General features: G+C 37.3%; 1 protein-coding gene across 1 annotated transcript in view; it reads left to right on the top strand.

The window, feature by feature from the left end:
• LOC108303860 (tomoregulin-1) overlaps nucleotides 1–15,216 on the top strand; it is a 111,001-nt gene that overhangs the window by 46,050 nt on the left and 49,735 nt on the right. Inside the window, exons 4-5 of the mRNA XM_017527791.2 lie at nucleotides 2,183–2,209; nucleotides 5,278–5,374. Coding sequence (XP_017383280.1) covers nucleotides 2,183–2,209; nucleotides 5,278–5,374 — 124 coding nt within the window. The remainder of the gene's footprint in view (nucleotides 1–2,182; nucleotides 2,210–5,277; nucleotides 5,375–15,216) is intronic.

Genomic DNA, 15,216 nt, shown 5'->3' with positions numbered 1-15,216 from the left:
TTTTAGTAGGGACGGGGTTTCACCGTGTTGACCAGGATGGTCTCGATCTCTTGACCTCGTGATCCACCCGCCTTGGCCTCCCAAAGTGCTGGGATTACAGGCGTGAGCCACCGCACCCAGCATATGTTTAAGACACCCAGTGCTTTGATAAACAGTCAGTGTTAAACATTAGGTGGCAGAGTGGTAGATTGGAAAGAGCACTGCACTGGGGTTACAAGACCTCGCCTTAACCTAACTCCAACCCTTATTTACTGTATCGCCTTGGACAAATCACTTAGCCTCTCTGAGCCCCAATTCCTTAACTTGTTAAGTGGGTATCATCTCCTGGGGTTGTTAAATAAGGACTGAATGAACTAAATTATAAGGTGCTATGTTGATTTTATTTTCTGAGTGGACAGTGTTTTAAGTTATTTGGTCTTTTGTGGATACTATTTCTTGAACTAGAAATACCATTCTCTTTTCCTTACTTGAAAACTTTTTTCTTATGCTTAACGTTGGTCTTAAGCCTCTTCTCAGACTCTGTGAAATCTTTCTTCTGTGACATCTCCTGGCAGAGTTTGTTTACACCTTGGATGTATCGCTGTATATATACCATATTGTATTTCATTCATCTGACACAAGGGCCTCCAGCCAGATCAGTGCTTTCTCAGTGGGAAGGTACTGTCTTGCCTAGGGATGTGTTTCATAATCTCAGGGTGGGATGGAATAGGGTGGGTTGGGGAAGGTGTGTGTACCATTTACAAAATATAACCTACAGGGAGAACTCTACCTTGTTATCAGAGTAGCCACAGTATTTAATTTATTTAGGAATTCTAAATGACAAAGGAAGGTATGAGATTTTTATATTTATTAAAATTAGACATGGTTTGAAAAAAAGATTGGGAGTATTCCATGTGCTGAGAATATGTCTTATTTATAATTTTATTTCTCTCATTTACCATGGTGCTTGGCACATAATATGTACCCAATCATTGTATGTGGAATAGAAGGAATAAAGGGGTGTTTTCCTAAGAAGAATTTGGTCATAAAAACAATTTTGAGTTTCCTTCCTCCTCCTCTTTTTTTCTGCTCCACCACTCTTTCATTTCCTTCTTATTTACTCAGAGAAAATGTCATTTTATGGTTGATTAATCAAAATTGAACATAGTTTAAGGTTTTTCATAAAATCCCATGAAGATTTTACAATTGGTACTGCATACAATATATATTTTCCAAACTCCTCCTGTTTCTGCAGTGTCTGGGAATTTGATTATTGTCTGAAGGAGCTTGAAGGGAAGGGAACAATATTGTTCTGAGTGTTGTCTTCTGCTCTAGAGGACACTTTGGAGGGCTGGCATGGGTTCTTTGGGATCCAGGGTATCCTCTCCCCTGGAAAGTGCTACATAAAGTGTCAGTTATCTCACTTGCTCTCTCTGTTTTTTTAAATGGCTCCATGCTGATGATTTTACATCATTACCCTGTTTTCAACATATTTTGTGCTAATATGTTGGTTCCTTTAGGATTATAGAATACTTTTTTTACAGTAATTATACATGAGACTGGCTTCTTTCTGGTAACTTTGAGGAAGGCTCTTTTTAATTTCACTAGGAACAAGTTGGTTGAGATTCCATCTGATTAGATTTTCTAGAGGAAGTTAATTTCATTGGTAACATGAAAACCTCAAGCCCTTGCTTCATTGCTTCCTAAACCTTTGGACTTTTCCTACCTTTTGGCTTTTAGTCTTTATCCACAGATTTCATTGAGAAGATTTTTTAGAGCAAGACTCAAAGCTCTTTTCCTGCCTTTCTAATAAAAGCACCTTATTCATTTTTTTTTCAAGCTTTAACACAGTGAAAAATTTTCTCCTACCTTTTATATGAGTGGATTAAAGTTATTTATATTTAGCCATTTGCTTTACATTTGCTTTACAGTATTTATTGTCTTTACTCTGCAAAGCATCTGGGTATGTCCTTAATGGGATAGAAAGATGTATGAAATATAGATGATTATGTATCTAAGCAATTTGTATTTTGAGAGCAGCATAAAATAGGTATGTAAGAATAAATTGTAAGATATCAAAAATATGAGAAAAGGACTATCTGAGAATGGATATCACAGTTTTATTTTTAGGAAATTTTATTATTTGATAAGATGAAATTTCCAGGAAAAAATGTTCATATTCATTCTTTGTTTTTCTTCTCAGATAATGGATCTGGATCTGGAGAAGGAGGTAAGTTACAAGTACCTCTTAAAGGGTATTTGCTTTTTTTTTCCTCCCTCCCTCCCTCCCTCCCTCCCTCCCTCCTTCCCTCCCTCCCTTCTTTCTTTCTTTCTTTCTTTCTTTCTTTCTTTTTTTCTTTCATTCTTTCTTTCTTTCTCTTTCTAAAAAGCAGCTTTGAGTTATAATTCACATATCATACAATTTGTCACTTGAAGTGTACAATTCAGTGATTTTTAGTATATTTACAGAGTTATGTATTTATCACCACAGTCACTCTTAGAACATTTTAATTACCTCAAAAAGAAACCATGCACTCCTTAGCCATCACTCCTAACCTGACTCTTCCTCTCAGCTCTAGGCATTCTTATTTCTTGCATTTTTCTCTGGAAGTTTGTTGTCAGACTAAGGGAAAGATGTTGTAGTTTCTGTTAAATTGAGGTTGCATCAAAGAGACTTGTTCTTGGGATCATCCCTGCAACGATTTTAGCTTGGACCAGAGTATTTGTAACTCTTTCCCGCCCCTTGCTTTCAAGGTTTTGCTTTTAAGGAATTTTCAATGTACTGGGTTAATAACTCCAGAGGGAGTTTACCTAGAAAAAGTAAGACATGCAGAAAAACTCTCGTGGAGTTTAGAGCTTAATTTAAACCTTTAACAATTTCCTATGTTTTTGATTTTATTTTACAAATATATGAATTAATTATTTCTGTTGTTTAAAAGATTAATATTTGGTAAAGCATATAATTGAGTTTAAATGATCAGAATTGAGATTGACTAATCTATGTCATTGTCCAATGAGGCTATAATTCTTTTTTTTTTTTTTTTTTTTGAGACGGAGTTTCGCTCTTGTTACCCAGGCTGGAGTGCAATGGCGCGATCTCGGCTCACCGCAACCTCCGCCTCCTGGGTTCAGGCAATTCTCCTGCCTCAGCCTCCTGAGTAGCTGGGATTACAGGCACGCGCCACCATGCCCAGCTAATTTTTTGTAGTTTTAGTAGAGACGGGGTTTCACCGTGTTGACCAGGATGGTCTCAATCTCTTGACCTCGTGATCCGCCCGCCTCGGCCTCCCAAAGTGCTGGGATTACAGGCTTGAGCCACTGCGCCTGGCCGAGGCTATAATTCTTAATGAGTATGTACTGTATACAAAATAATGTTTGAGGTATTGTGGGGATACACCAAAGAACACCCACTTCGGTACAACTCACACTTAGGCAAATGGAAACTCAGTTCTGATCCTTTCAAAACTGCCTGAAACCTCACTTCAGACTTCTGCATTTTATAGAATCTTAAAATTTCAGAGTTAGAAGGAACTTTGAAGATCTCCTAGAGAATAGGAGAACTATCATGAGGAGAAATTCAAGGATGACAGTTTCAGCTAAAACAAAAAATGATTACAGCTGTCAAACAATAGAATTTGATTTAGATGGACGTATTCAAGCAGAAGCTTTATAATCATGTCTGAAGAGTCAGATAATAAATTCTGGATCTTAGAGCTAGAACAGATTTTAGGCGATCATGTAGTCTAGCCCCTGTGGTTAGGTATTCAGTTAAGAAACTGTCGTTCCTATATTAAAGAAGTTAGAGTTCATCTCAAGATTTGCTTATATAATACAACGTTGGGCTGGGTGCAGTGGCTCATGCCTAAATTCCAGCACTTTGGGAAGCTGAGATTGGAGGATTACTTGAGCCCAGGAGTTTGAGACCAGCCTGGACAACCTAGTGAGACCCTGTCTCTACCAAAAGAAGAAAAAAAAAATAGGTGTGGTGGCATGTAATCTCAGCTACTTGGGAGGCTAAAGAGGGAGGGTTGCTTGAGCCCAGGAAGTTGAGGCTGCAGTGAGCTGTCATCACGCCACTGCACCACAGCCTGGATGACAGAGTAAGACCCTGTCTTAAACAAAATAAGATGAAACAATACTGGATATCTTGCCCTGAGGATGTAGGTTGACAATTTTTTTTAGGGAGTGTAAGTTAGAAGGGATAAGTGGTTTGCTCCAGTTAATATACAGACCTTAGTGAACTCATGGTAACTGTAGTATTTCTGAATATTATGATGTTTTGGGGCCTCAGAATTATTTAGGATGATAATCACTGGAATCTGTTTGGGCGTATTAATGAGAGTTTAGAGGAATATTTCTACTTAAGGTACAGGCACACACCTGTACCTTAGAAGTTCGGAAGCATTACCAAACAGGCATGGCAGATCTGTGTACCTTTTCAACACCTTCTTTATTACAGGACACCCCCTGAATAGTATTCTTTTTCAAACCAAATTCAAGGGAAATCCCTTGAATGAACGGAAATCCTTAGGTTGATCTCAGAATTGATCTCCCTGCCCAGTTTGAGATTATCAGGGTATGATTCACTCTAGTTGAGACCCATAGAATGTAAGGCCCTTTTATTGTAGGATGTGATCTGAGTTTGGGACTGGTGGTATTTACTGTTTTTTGTGTTAGGTCATAGGATACCCGCATACATTTGTATCTAGGTATTTTTGGCTGTCCTAAGTGGCCAAGTAGAAAAAGAGGAAAAGTCCTTTTTAAAGAGACCCTTTCGCATTTTAAAATTTGGAGATAAGTGTTTCTTTTAACTCTGAAGTTAGTTTTTATGTAGTTAGAAAGACAGATTTGAAAGCGATGTGAGGAAAAGGTCAGAGTTACATTCTACTGTGGTCAGGTGCTTATCTGCTGACCAGTATTTCACAGGCTGATCGCAACAGGAGGGTAATCACAGGAGTAAATGTATTGCTCATGTCTCTTTTCTCTCTCTCTTATTCAGAATTACATGGCAAATTTTTAAAAAAGCAATTCATTGTCAAACCTACTGTGCTGTTCCTGCCTACAGAGTTTAAGGGATTATTTTGCCAGCACCAATACTTGCTTTTCCTCACAAAATATGTTGTACTCAGTACTGGCAACATTTTTGAACTTAAAGCATTGGTAGATTTTAGAAGTGAGTGTTTTCAAGAGCTCAGGTACATTTTCCCCAGAAACAGGGTAATGACAACTGAAAACATAAAGCATACCTGGAAAGAATCCCAACTTTTGGTTGAACATTTGATTTTTCTTTTTAAACAGAAGAAGAAGGGTCAGGGGCAGAAGTTCACAGAAAACTCTCCAAGTGTGGACCCTGCAAATACAAAGCTGAATGTGATGAAGATGCAGAAAATGTTGGGTGAGTTGGTTGAGGGGAGGGGACATAGTTATTTAGAGATGAATCACCACTATGATTATATTGTGGAAAGGTATCATTTACCTGGTTCTGTATCTTTTGTGTGTTTTAAAAATTTTTTTCTGTTTAATGCTAGTCTATTGACTTTTCTCTTAAGTTTATATAATACTATGGCTATTTAAATCAGTATGTTATATTTTAGAATGATAATCCATTTGTAGTTTTTCTGATTTTATGTATGCCTTTTCTTCCCCCAATAGTTTTATGTATTTTATACCAAATGCTTTTCTCACTCATTTTTGGCCTTCATTAAGGTGGGTTTTGTAGCTGACAGCATTGTCTGTCCAATTTCCCATTCACTCCGTGTTAAGAAATGGTGTTCTTTTGTAGAACAGTAAGGCTCCAGACATTTATCAACAGTCATGTTTGATGTTTCCTTTCATCAGTATTCTATTTATTTCCAGTCTCATCCTTCTTTCATTTTCCAGTGGTGCTTGCTTTTTGCATATATGATTCTAAAAGCTTTAATGTTGACTTTAGGACTTGGGAGCATAAATGGATCTTTACTTCCTCAGTTTCCACTTAGTGTCTATTTTAGAAGACTTATTTTTCTCTATAAGATATTTGTGCTTTCTTCCTTACTTATACATATTTTTGGTGTGTATTTTCCAGTTCCATATTTATTCAGCCCTTAACTGCATATTCGAACCTTTCACTGAACAGTAATAATATGATCCAATTAGCATTAATGCCCAAAGTGAGTTTTACAAATTAAGAACACTCAATTTTCAGTATTATGTACAAAATCAGATATTTGGGTGGCACTTGATAAAATTGTGTTAATTTACTTGGTCTGTATGTCACAGTGGGTGAGAATTGGCAAAAGACAAGCAAGTTCAGTAAAAAGTGAACTAAACAAAACCTGAACTTGCTGTTTCTGCACAGTGGTCACATAGATTGGCCTACGTCCATTAATTTCATTCGGAGTGGTTTGATTTGGAAGAACATATTTTCCAAAGCAGATACTGGCCTATAAAACAAGAGAAGGATGATGAGCAGTATGGACACAGAGAGAACAGACAATAGATATTATGCTGTTTCTTCCTTTATTTTGTATTAATGATATGGCATGATGAAACACCTTAATATATGTGTATGTGTCTGTATTTGTCCTTAGTACTGTTCCATAATGGTGTTCAGAGTCAAAATAGATGTCAGTGATTGACTGGCTTGGTCTATTGGTCTGTTTTTATTCCTTTGACAGTCCCTCTTTTCAGCCCTATTTTATGCATCTTTTTGTTATTATTTTTATGCCTAAATTGAAAAAGATGGAAGTCTTTTGCTTAGAATTGAAACATATTTCATCTAGTCTCAGAAGTGGTTCCAAATATGACATCTACATGATAGACTGGGTGCAGTGGCTCATGTCTGTAATCCCAGTCCTTTGGGAGGCTTAGGTGGGAGGATTGCTTGAGGCCAGGGATTCTAGACATCTACATAATAAAATACATATCTTTATGTAAATACCTCCTCATGATGTAATATGTAGCTTATTCCCAATCAGAGCAACTCTGTTGTGTGTACTAAATTAATTTTGTGTGTGTCTATTTATCTGAGAGCTTGCAACCTCTGTTGTAGATGCTAGCTCTAAGCATAAGGAAGTGAACATAGACCATGGAAGAGCTTACCAATAGGAAGGAGCATGCAGGTTCTTAACAGCAGGCTAAGGAGTACATAGACAGTGGCAAGCAGCCAACATTAGGCAAGGAAATTGATGAAATAAAAGGAAAACATTAAGGAAGCAGTTGATACTGAGGGAATGTGTTCTTTTTCCGGGTCCACGAGGTGGCGTAGTTTTAAGGGCAAGAATTTCCCAGCGCCATGCCCCGCTCCCATCACTCTCCTTCTGGGAGATTTAATGGTTTATGTTTGAATTTCACAGGTGGTGGAAGAAAATAAAAGTCAGTCACTCCAGCGGAAGCTCTAGGGAACTCCTTTCATTGGCCCAGGGTCTTGGAGAAGGTGGAGGCTCCTCCCAGGAGAAAAGTGATTAAGCTAAAGTGTTTGATCCTTCAATGGAAAGAAACAAAAGGAAATTTTGGAAATATCTAATTTTTTAATCTGTAAAACACTTATTACTGGTTGCAGTTGTTTTAACAATGTAAATGTATCTCAGTGGTTATTTATTTATTTTTTTTAACTTTTAAGTGGGCCATGGTACCAAGAAAGTTATATGGTAGTTATGTAACTCTCTCAGGCACCTTCCATGTGCTTTTCATGGTTGCTACCAGGTGAATAGTAATGTATCTAAGGGTAATTTTTACCCATCCAGCTGGGCTGTTTAGGTCTGGAAAATGTTTAGGTCTGGAAAATGGAAAGAAGCAGAAATACGACATTCATCCATTAGGTCTTGATTTTTATGTAAAAACCTATTATTTATTAAGATGTTACACGATTTTCTTATTAAAAGATAACTTTTTAGTTATTAAGAACAAAACCTCAGTTGTAATTCAAGTAGTTCTGTTATGACTTAATTATTATGAACTCCATTGGAATCAGAGTGTTAAGGTAGGATCTTAATATCCCTTCTAGTCTGATCCTCTCATTTTAAAGATGAAACCATTGAGGAGTAAAGTCAGAGGGTTTGATGGGGTATTGGTATTGGTATTCTTCTAATTACCACTATATTGTGCTTTTCTTACCACCTGTCTCTCTATAATTTTCTTTTAAAGAAAAAATTCCCAGAAGTAATGCTGTTAGGTTTTTCCTACTTTGAGGACTGCTGCCCAATGACTTTTTTTTTTTTTTTTTTTTTTAAACGCTGCCCTCTTCATCAGCCTGGTCCTAGTTATGATTTCTTTACTTCTTTATTAAGTTTTGGTCGCTCTGAGTAATAGCTGCCTTTAAATTCTGTTAGTTCTTAGCTGGCATCTAGAAACTAAATGCCTTTTCTTACCGAATTTCTTACCAGTGACTTTCAGTCTTTTTTGACTACACCTCATGTGAAATATACATTTACATTGCTATCCAGCAGTCCTGTTTATATATACATGGTACTAATACATGTTAAGTCAAACAAAATTCTGTGTAATCGTACTTACCTTTATTAAATGCAATGTACCCTAATATTTTCTATCCTATTTTCTTATAAAATACTGGCAGTGAACCACTAAATTGGCTTCATAATCCACTAGTGATTATGACCTACAGTTTGAAAAGTATTGCTCTATAGTATAACTATAATAGATGTGTATTGCATGCATTTTTTTAGGTATAAGTATTCAATTAAAATGTTATTTTAGGCCAGCTTGTGGTGGCTCACACCTGTAATGTCAGCACTTTAGAAAGCTAAGGCAGGAGGATTGCTTGAGCCTGGGAGATCTAGGCTGCACGATTGTGCCACTGTGCTCCAGCCTGGGTGCAGAGCAAGACCCTGTCTCCAAAAACAAACAAACAAACATACGAACAAACAAACAAACCCAGAAAATCAAACATACTTTGTCTTTTCTCAATCTGAAATGCCTTTCCTGTCAGAAGAAATGTTATCTAACCTATCTGATTTGCAAAGAACAACTAAAGCCTTTCTCTTGCTTTTAAAAATTCTTTCTCTTGAATAGTTGTTAAAAAAAAATGCTGATAGTTGTTAAAAAAAAATGTGGCATTTTGGTGAGAGGATAAATGGTACCATGTAAGCTAATTTTCTGCTGTTAAGAGAAGTGCTATTTTTGTATTTAGCCATTTAAATGGAAATTGATTTAAATATGTTACATACTTCTTTGCCTTCTTAAACAGAATATGTAGAACATAGCATATTCTTATTGTTACATATCATGTAGTATATTACAGTTTCAGAGCATTTTTTACATATATATATTTTTAAGCTCTTCTGGGCAGTTCTGTTTGGTAGAAGGGCAAGGAAGTATTATCCTGATTTTATAGGTGATGGTAAGTTCAGAAAAGGCTGAATGGAGAACCAGGACATAGGTCTTATGACAAGGAATCAATCTATTGTGTTGTGCACACACATGTAGAGGTCAATGATGTGTGGTAGTTGTTTCACTGCTGCACTTAAGGCTTCATTTAGCTTTATGTCTTAGGTTCTTATATCTGTTTCTTAAAAATAAGTTTTCTTTTCCCTTGTAAGGCCGTTAGCTGCTACTTATGGTGCTGTCAGTGTGCCTTGGCAATGAGTTTGACTGTAGATGTCCTCAACTTTTAATTTGCTTCTCTGCTTCCCTGTAATAGGAAACAAACACTTGCAGAAACTGTATCTAAATAGGGATAAGTTCTAAATGTAAAATAAGAGTGTATAGGTTCTTCTGAGTGAAGTGCATGAACTTTATGTATTGCATGTATTTTATCTTTATTGTCTGCTCAATGGCTATTTTAATTTACTCATAATTTAAATTATTTTTGCTTCTAAGAGGCTTCCTCCCCACAACCTTTCCTTCCTGAAACTCACTGCATTTCTTCAGTTGCACTGTGGGCTTTGTATGGGTTTGTGACAGTTATGTTCATCAATGCTTATCTTTCAAATTTATACCTAGAGGTGTTGGTGGTTGAGGTTCCAAGAAATATGACTCCCCATATTTCACTCCCCATATTTCAAGAACACTTGAGTGGTGGGTCTTGAAATAAGTGGGTTTCAGTATTTCACTGTGACCACCGTGAAATGGTGCATAGACTTCCTACTTGGTCTTAAAAGTTGAAAACAGCACTTCCTGTACAGCAACTTATATTTCTTAAACCATATATTCTTAGTACCACACCCCATCTCTTTCTAAACAGTATTTCTAATCTGTCCAAGGCTGAAGTTATTGCTGTAAGATAGCTATCAGCTGTCTCTCTGGACAGTGGGGCCACATAATCATAGGACTCCTTCACTTTGGTGCTTTTTATGTACTCAACCTAAATCCCTGCCCAGGAATGGTGTGAAGAATCTGTAGGATCATCAGGCCTAATGCCAATGCAGTTGAGTTATAAAAATCCTCCAATTATTCCTTTTGAACTTTGTCTGCAATGCACTTTATGGAAATAGCCCCTGATCTTCTGTCTCTTTGATGTCAGCCTCCTTTTTGGAGATGCTATTTCCGTTTTTTTCCCCGAGTGATACATATATTTCAGAGTCGCTCAGAGAATCACAGGTGCAGAGTGTGACAGACAACATGGATAAGCAGTGTAATCCCCCTGCTGGACATCTTAGTCATTCGTGGTCCCGTTTTCTGTTTTGATGCAGATTCCTGGTCAGTACTACAATCTGAGGAGTCTCTCCCTCAGAAGGTACAAGGACATCTTTTCTCTTGTGTAAACAGAGTAATGCAATACGTTTGTGTCCTGCAATATATTCTCCTTTCCGGAAGCTTCATGTACTTTAAAAAAAAAAGAACTGAAGAAGTGCCTTTTCTATTCTTCTGCTCTTATTTCCTCCTAATCAGAGATGGCAGTAATTTTTGTCATTAGCACTCCCTTATTCTGGAGATATGTATCTCCAGTGTATATATATATATATACACACACACACATACTTTTTTTTTTTTTGAGACAGAGTCTCGCTCTGTCGCCCAGGTTGGGGTGCAGTGGCATGATCACAGCTCACTGCAACCTCCACCTCCTTGATTCAAGCAGTTCCCCTGCCTCAGCTCCCCAGTAGCTGGGATTACAGGAGGGCACCACCACGCCCAGCTAATTTTTTTGCATTTTTAGTAGAAACAGGTTTTCACCATGTTGATTAGGCTGGTCTCGAACTCTTGACCTTGTGATTTGCCCACCTCCGCCTCCCAAAGTGCTGGCATTACAGGCGTGAGCAACCGTTCCTGGCCTGGACATATAGTTTAAAACTATTTTTACATTTAATAAGTTCCTTCTATAGCCCCTTATATTATAATGAAAAAATAATTTTATGTTCTTTTAAAAACATAAACATTATTTTGTCCAAAGTATAATCTGGATATTAGTAATGACAGGCTCCTTTTCCCAGGAATATCTTCCTAAAGTCCTTTGACAGTTGCCAGTAAGATTTTTGCCTTTAAAATCCAAAACTGATTCTCCCTACATTCTCTTGTAGTTTTCTGAATGCACTGTTACTACTGAACACTTTCCTACCCATTTTTCCTATTATTCCCTCTGCCTGAAGTCTCATTCCTGTTTATCAGCTTGTTTTAACTCCTTCTCCTCCTTCTAGACTTAGATGCTGCATGACTTAGGTCAGATTCACTACCTCTTCTTGGAAGCCTATCTTGCTTTCTCCCACAGTTCCTATAAATTATATAACCATATTCTGTGTTTCTTCCTGGTCTTGAAAAACTACCTCTGCGTAGCCCTAAGTAGACTGTGAGCTTCCTGAGGACAGGGACTTTGTCTTTTAGATTTCTGTCTTGGGTAAACTGGCCATAAGGTTGGGTATCTTAGGTTGGGTCCTTTTATAGACCTTTGTTGAATTAGTGACAATCAACACTAGGCCTTTATTATTCACTTAGAGCTGATTGTAGGGTGGTTGTAAGGATTTAATATGTGTGAAAAAGACTATATTGAATTTGTTGCAGGTTTTATTAAGTGTGTGTTAAATCTCAGTAACCTGACATGAATTAGTTTAAGCCAATGTTTTCCTAACTGCTAAATAAACTTACTATATTGAGAAGAAATGGCACCTTCTATGTAGGGTTAAGAAAAAGGAAGCAAAAGGATGGATTTTTTCAGAAGTAATAATACAATTCAGATATGCACAGCATTTGATAGATTTCAAAGAGCTTTTTACAAAATCTTATTTGATCATGTCAGCAGTGTTTTGAGGTATTATCCCTGTTTTAAAGACTTGGAGTTGTGATTTGCCAAAATTATAGTGCTAAATCATAGAAGCCATTGAATTTATGCATTTATTTATATATGTATATATGCATTTATGCCTTTGAAATTTAGTGTTGCCAATTCAAAAGCTTAAAAAGGCTCTAGAGTGAACGGTCTCATTTCTACCCCTGTTCCCAGTCACTCGTTGTCTTCGCTAGAGGCAGTTACTGTGATCTGTTTCTTGTTTAATCTCCCAGGGCTATTTTATGTATGTGCAAGCAAATATGTTCAAATATTCTTTTCTTTTTTAAAGCTAATGGCATCACACTATACACATAGTTCTGTACCTTATTTAAAATCTTTATTGTAAAATGTATACTGCATACAGAAGTGTTTAAACATACATGTGCAATTTAAGGAATACTAATTAAAAACCACATATGTACCTAATACCTAGGGCACAAAATAGAATACTGCTATTATTTCCAGTACTTTATGTTAACCTAGCCATGGAAGGAAAGGACAATAGTGCCCCCTTAGAGAGGAAGGCTTACAGAAGACACATTGAACAGCCTCTGGGGCAGAGTCTGGTTTTCAGCTGCCCAGAGAGTTTACGAGGTTCCCATATGGGGAAGTCTGGACAAAGCCATGAGTATTGGAGTCACAGAGTCATGGAGAATGTAGGCTCATGACAGTTGAGGCATCTGATAGGATTCTAATGTATGGATCACTGGTAGAAATGTGATCAGAATGGAGTGCTCTGCTCTGTGTTGTTTACTTCTAATCTCCCCGTAGCACACCTTCAGCTATCAGGAGTATGTCAATGAGTGTGCTGAGTTGGTCCTTGTAGCAGGACGTGAAGGGGAGAGCAGGGACTTCATTATTTTATGTTAAAGACAAGCCAACTACAGATAAGAATCTGGGCCAGGCTTATCTGGGCAGTCTGCGTTCTGACTGGAAGTTGGGTACGATAGCACTAGGCACCTTGGTAATGCTGGCCATCCACACAGCTGTCTACAGAGTTAAACTATTTCATTGTGGACTGATTGCCCTCTGTTATCCCAGGATCTCCCTTCAGTGTGGTATCTTTTCCAACAACAATTGATTTTCCAATTCTCTGACACTGCCTAGATGTCCAACAATTCAATTAAATTCTGACAGTAACTACTTGGAGTTAGCGCAGACCTATGGTTAAGGACTCAGTCCCATAAGACTGCTCCCATTTTATAACCAGCTGCAAATGAGGTCCCCAGGTTAGCCCCACTTCTGCCCAGATAACCATAAATCTTAAAGTTCCCATGCCCTACCTAATTTGCTAAAATGGCTCAACAGAACTCAGGAAAGCACTATACTTATTATTTATTTGTAAAGTATACAAATGATCAGCAAGATGAAGAAGTACATAAAGCAAGGTCCAGAAGGGTCCTAAGTGCAGAAGCATCTGTCCCCATGGAGTCAAGTGCACCACCGAGATGTGCTCTCCAACCCGGAAGCTCCTGAACCCCCCTTATTCTGAGTTTTTAAACGGAAGCTTTATTATGTAAGAGTAACTGGTTAACTCGTTGGCCATTGGTGATTGAACTTAATATCCAACCCCTGTCCCCTTCCCAGATGTAGGAGAATTGGGGTGGGGATAGGAGGGAGAAGTTCTAACCTTCTAATCACCGTGTTTGGTTTTTCTGGTAACCCCCTACCCTCTCACCCTATGTGTTATCTCACTAGAATATAAGAACTCTCCTATCACTCAAGAAATGTCAAGGGAACTCTATAGCAAGAACTAGAAACAAAGACCAAGGATATTTTTTGTTATACCACTAGTATCCTCCAAGAAATTCCTTTGTCTCTCCCTCTTATGTAGGATACTGTGTCTCTTCTGTTTTTGCTTCTAACTTCTTGGTTTTACTCTCCCATTTTATTACTTCTTTAAGCAGCTTCTTATGAAAAGGTATAAGATTTTAAAAACGTTTGAGACCTTGTTTGAAGTGTTTAAGTATTTTTATTCTACAACTAATATTTTATTTAGAACTTTGCAAGTGCATAATTCTAGGTGTGAGACAAATTTCCTTGAGAATTAAAAAAGCATTGCTTTGTTGTCTTCTAGCTTCCAGTGTTGCTGTTAAAGTCTAAAGCCATTCTGATTCTTGATCCTTTGTATATAATTTTTTTCTCTCTTGAAGCATGTGGAGTCTTCTTTTGGTCTCTGGGGTAATGATATTTAACAATGTTATGCCTTTTCCTAGATACTTACTATCTTCCGTTTTGAAAAATTTTCTTTAATTAGTTCTTTGATGATTTTCTTTCCTCTTTTTTCTTTTTTGGTATTCCTGTTATTTGGATGTTGACATCCTGGACTAGTCCTCCTTTTATCTTTTTTTCCACTGGTTTCTGTTTTAAAGTTTTTTTGCTGTACTTTTTGAGAGATTTCGTCAACTTTACGAGTTTTTCATTTCTGTTACAATTTTCAATTTCCAGGAACTCATTTTTGTTTACAGAGTACTCACTTTTAGAGCATTTTACTTTTATTTTATGATTGCAGTCTCTTTTTGTACCTATGCATTATTAGTTGGTATTCTGTCTATTGAAAGAGTGAGATTTTCTTTTCTATCAGTCAGGACTCATGGATTTCTCTTTTATTCATTTGTAGTCAATGAATTATAATTGTTCTTTGTTTAGTTTTTAGTGTTATGTGGCCTTTTAAAATGAGTTAGGGAGTGTTTTTTTTCTAGTCTCTGGTTGACTTTTTGTAAGAGTGAAATTATCTGCTTTTGGCTGGGTGTGGTGCACATGCCTGTAATATTAGTGCTTTGGGAGACTGAGGTGAGCAGATCACCTGAGGTTAGGAGTTCAAGACCAACCTGAACAATACAGTGAAACCCTGTCTCTACTTAAAAAAAAAAAAATTAGCTGGGTCCATGGTGGCACATACCTGTAATTTCAGCTGCTTTGGATGCTTAGGACACAAGAATCACTCAAACTCGGGAGGCAGAGGCTGCAGTGAGCTAATCATACCACTGCACTGCATCCTGGGAGACAGAGAGTGAGTCTGTTTTTTTTTTTTTTTT

This window comes from Cebus imitator, unplaced genomic scaffold (genome assembly GCF_001604975.1).
Source record: "Cebus imitator isolate Cc_AM_T3 unplaced genomic scaffold, Cebus_imitator-1.0 Scaffold51, whole genome shotgun sequence".
NCBI classification, from domain to species: domain Eukaryota; kingdom Metazoa; phylum Chordata; class Mammalia; order Primates; family Cebidae; genus Cebus; species Cebus imitator.
Note: the sequence above shows the minus strand (reverse complement) of the source record. Positions and strands in the feature narration are given on the sequence as shown.